The sequence below is a fragment of the Drosophila elegans genome, unplaced genomic scaffold (genome assembly GCF_018152505.1).
Source record: "Drosophila elegans isolate 14027-0461.03 unplaced genomic scaffold, ASM1815250v1 contig_208, whole genome shotgun sequence".
Lineage (NCBI taxonomy): Eukaryota > Metazoa > Arthropoda > Insecta > Diptera > Drosophilidae > Drosophila > Drosophila elegans.
This window is the reverse complement of record NW_024545578.1, coordinates 1,522,507-1,527,561: the sequence shown is the minus strand read 5'-3', so window position 1 is coordinate 1,527,561 and position 5,055 is coordinate 1,522,507. Positions and strand designations below refer to the sequence as shown.

At 38.0% G+C, this 5,055-nt stretch overlaps 1 protein-coding gene across 1 annotated transcript; it reads left to right on the top strand.

The window, feature by feature from the left end:
- Positions 1–2,854: 2,854 nt before the first annotated feature.
- LOC108145599 lies at positions 2,855–3,340 on the top strand. The gene has a single exon (XM_017271134.1). The coding sequence runs from the start codon at positions 2,855–2,857 to the stop codon at positions 3,338–3,340; it is 486 nt and encodes a 161-aa protein (XP_017126623.1).
- Positions 3,341–5,055: the final 1,715 nt, after the last annotated feature.

Genomic DNA, 5,055 nt, shown 5'->3' with positions numbered 1-5,055 from the left:
TGTTAACATTTCCTACTTCCTCTACCACTAACATCAATTTGGTAACACCTTTTACTTTCGTTTGGGCCACGAGTCCAGCTGCCGCAACACCCACAGTGACTCAAAAAAAAACTCCCACATTCAGACATACTGTATATACTGCAACTCCTGAGCAGGCTCATCCATTTTAAGCCGGGCCATAACATAAAAGCGCCCATTAGCCAAATGGGGGAGGACCCCCCCCGGGGTTTTATTTTTCCAGGGGCGTAGGGGCGCAAAAGGGGGGCAGCAGACGCCATCACTCGTGCCCGTCTGGTAATCGTGACAGACATTTGGCCAGAAGGCGGAGCAGGGGGATATGGCCATCCAACATCTACCTGGGCACAGCAAAAAAATGTTACTTCTTTCAATATCAATTTTATAATTTTCCAAACAAAGTTATATGCGTAATTAAAATATGAATTAAAGTTTTTCAGATATATAGAACATTAAAAAAACTTCCGACATCGCATTCTTGATAACATATCTTTGTAACAATAATTGAAATAAATATAATATATAATATATATATATATATATATATATATATATATATATATATATATATATATATATATATATATATATATACATATAAATATAATATATATATATATATATATATATATATATATATACATATAAATATAATATATATATATATATATATATATATATATATATAATATAAATATATAATAAAGAGCACACGTTTAAATAACCCGTTTTTAAAAATTAGATAAACTCAAATATATTAAGGTGATTAAATAAAGAGTATTTTGTTAAATTGGTCCTTCAATGCCGGATCCTTGCACCACTTTTCTCAGCGTGCACCTTTTTCAACCACCGAAATCGAAAACCGAAAAACGGAAAAGCGCGAAACAGGAACCGCGGCTAACTAGTCTGCCAAGTTGGCCTGCTCTACGGCAAAATGGTAAAATGGCAAGACTTTTGGCCAGACGTGCGCCTGCTTTGCATACAACAATATGCGACAAGACACAAGACAGCCGAACACAAGACAAGCGCTGGCTAAAAACGGCGACAACTATAATTAAGCTTAATTGCTGTTTAGTGCGAGTCGGGGCAAGTTTTCGCTACAATAAATATATATACGAAAAGAGAGACAGACGCCCACGCACCACTTCACGTATAATTAAATTAAATTTATAATGCGAATCTCAACGCGATAAATAAGCCTAACTAAGTGTTTTTCGGGGCGCAAGGGGGGTGTGGCTCCAGATATCTGGGTAATTGAAAACTTAAAGCGCACTTATCGCTCACTCTTATTGTTTTTCGTGTGTCGTGGAAATTAATTAGCAATTAAAAATGCAGCACACAGCGATCGGTGGTTAAACAACAATGACCGGGTCGGGTCTCTCTCTAATCTGCTGGGAAATAATTCATATTTATAAATAGACAAACATTATTCAAAGTGTCCGAGCGGGAGCCCGTGGCCCGAGAACCGTAAATTAAATCAAAATCAAAATGAAAACGATATGGTCTTATGCCCAGAATTTATAACGAAAATAAAAGTCAGAACACAGTGAAATCGAAAACACAAAGAAGGGAAAATCAAGGTGGGGCATATCCGACAGGGCAAGCTACCTTATTACAACTGATCATTATAATAGAATAATGTTGTTTTAGTTATAGTAAGAAAAAAAAAAACTGTAATGCTAAAAAAATATAGAACACCCTCAAAAGTTAGCCAATGATTCGCCTTAGCTCTGAAATTTTCCCAAATTCTTAATTGCAGAGTTCATAAATCTCGTTCTTATAAACCCATCCCTGATATTAGTTTATATCCAATTCAAGACACCCTTAGAAAAGGGTACTCAAAGCCATTTGGCCAGTGTCCGCCCACAAAAAACCGTTGTTGCTAGCAGTTGCAAGTTGGGAACTTGGAGGTTGGGAACTTGGCCGCTGTCCGATGGTCTTTCTTGTCCATTTTCTGGGCTTTTCGACCCGGCTTGTGACTCAATGCAGCTGCAGTTGATCGACCGATCGATCCATGGCAACTGCAAACTGAAAATAGAAAAAACAGAAAAATAAGAAAACAAAATAACAGAAAACAGAAAACGGCTGCTGCATTTGGCAATGAACTTTTCGCAGCGAAAAAAAGACAAAAGTCTAGACTGGAAATGCGCTGGCAAAAGAGCCTGAGCCTGACTTTGAACTCGGTCAAGTCGAGACACATTTGCGAAACTGTTTGCATATTTAATTGAACACCTACAACAACAATAAATGAGCTGCAGCTGCGGCGAAATCGCTTTTTCGCAATAATAAGCATAAGCATAATAATAATCAGGCGCAAACAGGCTCAATGGGCCAAAAAGTGGCCAACGGGCGAATAAACTAAGTCGTGCTTGGCCAAAACTAATGACCATATTTAGCACCAAGCGCTGGCAATCCTATCCTTTGGCAGCCTTGGCAGCTTCAGTGTTGCAAAGTGAGAGGATCTGACACTTGGGCTGACAACACTAGACTTTTAAAGGATTTTTACACAATCTGACCTCTTATCTGCGTTTTTTTTTTTGGTTCAAATGGTGGTGTTGAACAAACATTTCAGATTTCAAAACAAAATAGCAAGATTATTTTTATGGACCCTTTTTATTGGTTAAATGTCAACCAAAGGATTTGCACATGTAAGAAGCCTTTTGCACTCCATTCCAGTGTTGTAAGGTGAGCTTTTGACAGTAATGACTGCACTCCATTCCTGTGTTGCAAAGTGAGCCTTTGTCAAGAGTTTTTATCTTGAGGCGTAGTGACAAGTTGACGGACGTCAGTAAAAATTCTACAAAATTACAATATAAAATCTTAACTAATTTTAAATAACATGACCGAGGGAACAAGGCGCAGTGAACGCATTCGTCGCATCCAATTGGAGAGATCCATGGCCTCCGAAGCGAACCCGAATCCTGCAGGTCAAGGGACCCGTGCCCTCTTCGTTGTGGCTAATTTTGCGCCACCTCCTCGTCAAAGGCGTTCCAGACGTTTCGTACCCCAGCTGGAAATTATCTCCGATCCTGAGCACACAAATCGCACCATCTTCATGCCGCTGCACTTGTCCAACCGCCGGAATAGGAATCAAATGATAAGATCCGTCCTGTTGCCTGTACCAGAGAATCCGCCTTCTGCGCCTCAACGCGTTCGGTACATTTCTGTAGCAAACTGGAGCTTTAACAACAACACCACGTTGGAAAACCGTGGAGTACTCTTGATGGTCATGCTCGTAGACCCTTCGCTGGATACCGAAATGCGCCGCCATCGTAGTATAGTGATTTCCACCATCCAACGCATTGCCGCCTACTTCCTGTTCTAATATCTACTTTTATGGAAGAAGAATGAAACATTGTAACATTATTTTGTTCAGAAATGTCAATATATTTAAATAACATGTTTTACAACGACGGCACGGAGTTAATGGACTAACAATTTTCATAATTTCTACCAATTTTACAAATTGTAGTTAAATTGACTAGTAAACTATGCAAATTGTATTTTCTTTTCATATTCAAATATACATATGTTACCCCAATTTATAACATTTTGATTACAGACAAATTTGACTTCGACTTTTAGGTATTCAAGCCTTTCTTTAATAAGTAGGTGTATATTTCGACAAATTTTTAAACTGAACTGTATGCAATATTTTCCAATTTCACAATTTTTCGAAAAATACCTAAACGATTTGCATCTGCGAGTGCGGTGGCACAATGAACAATCGCTTCCCGAACATCACTCTTCATATGTCACGCGGATTGTCGTTTATGAGCTGCAGATACACACAGATACAGATACTCGATACTTGCCCCCGGATGCCCAATGCCCAATGCCCGATACCCGTTGCCCGTACTCAATGATTAATTGTGGGGCACGCGACGAGGCGATGCCAATCGGTTGCCCCAAGTGACAAAAATCAATGCAACTGCAAATGTGTGAGATGAGCAAGTGCGGCAAAGGAGCGAAAGGGGAAATGGAATGACAGGAGCCATAAATCTTGGTCTCGACCCCAGATCCCAGATCCCATACCCCAGAAATCAGAAATCGGAGATGTCACGGGGCGACTGGTGCCCACACAGAGTCATCTTATCGGGGGCCAACTATCGGGTCTTCTGGGGAATGTACTCTGTACTCGTACTCGAAATGTCTGGGCATCGAAACGGAAGTTGGCCACAATCAATCTCAATTAAACTGATGGCTACTGCGCTGAGGAGTCGCCTTATTTGGCTTATTTATTCCTCGAAGGGCATGTAATGAGCGCAAGGTATTTACAAAGGTGGTTAAGATTTTATTTTATTCTGTTATACAAAGTAAGTTGGTAAGGCAATGTATAGAGCTGCAATTTTCCTTGTTATTAATCTAAATTTTTTTAATACCTAAAAATAAAAATCAATTTTATTACAAATATTTGACATTTTTAGTTTTATTTTGCGCATACATTTGTTTTTCTTTTCCTTTTTGAATTCTTAGATAACCTTAATAGATATGTTTCAATTTATAATTATTACATTTAAGCATACACTTGTTTGTCTTTCTTTTTAAAATCTTTCAGAATCTAAACAGTGATGTTTAAATTAAAAATTGTATAAGTTACGAACTTATGGCATATTTTATTATTAATTTAATTTAATCTTAATTTTATTAAATTTAATATATAGTTTTATTAAATGGATAAAAGACTTTAAGACAGACTTAAAAAAATAATTTTAAGAAATAATATTAAAATGACACTTCTTTAGGATCTCTGTTCATAGTATTGTTTAGTATTAATTTACCCAAATAATACATGCAGTAGTTCCGTTTATAATGACCTAAAAAAAACTCTTTTAATTTATACCATCTGATGCCATAACTTGGGCCCAAACAACACCTTTGCCACATTCGAGTGACAATCTAACACTCGTAACTAGCTCTTTAAATTGCGCACATCCGCTAAAAGAGCTGCAAAGGAGCCGCAATAATTTACAACAATATAGCGCGAATAAACGCGAACAGGGGCGGGGAAATAAGGGGGGATATTGGCCATAAACTGAG

Coding starts and splice junctions, on each gene's coding strand:
- LOC108145599 (XM_017271134.1), top strand. CDS start 2,855: ATGACCGAGGGAACAAGGCGCAGTGAACGCATTCGTCGCATCCAATTG.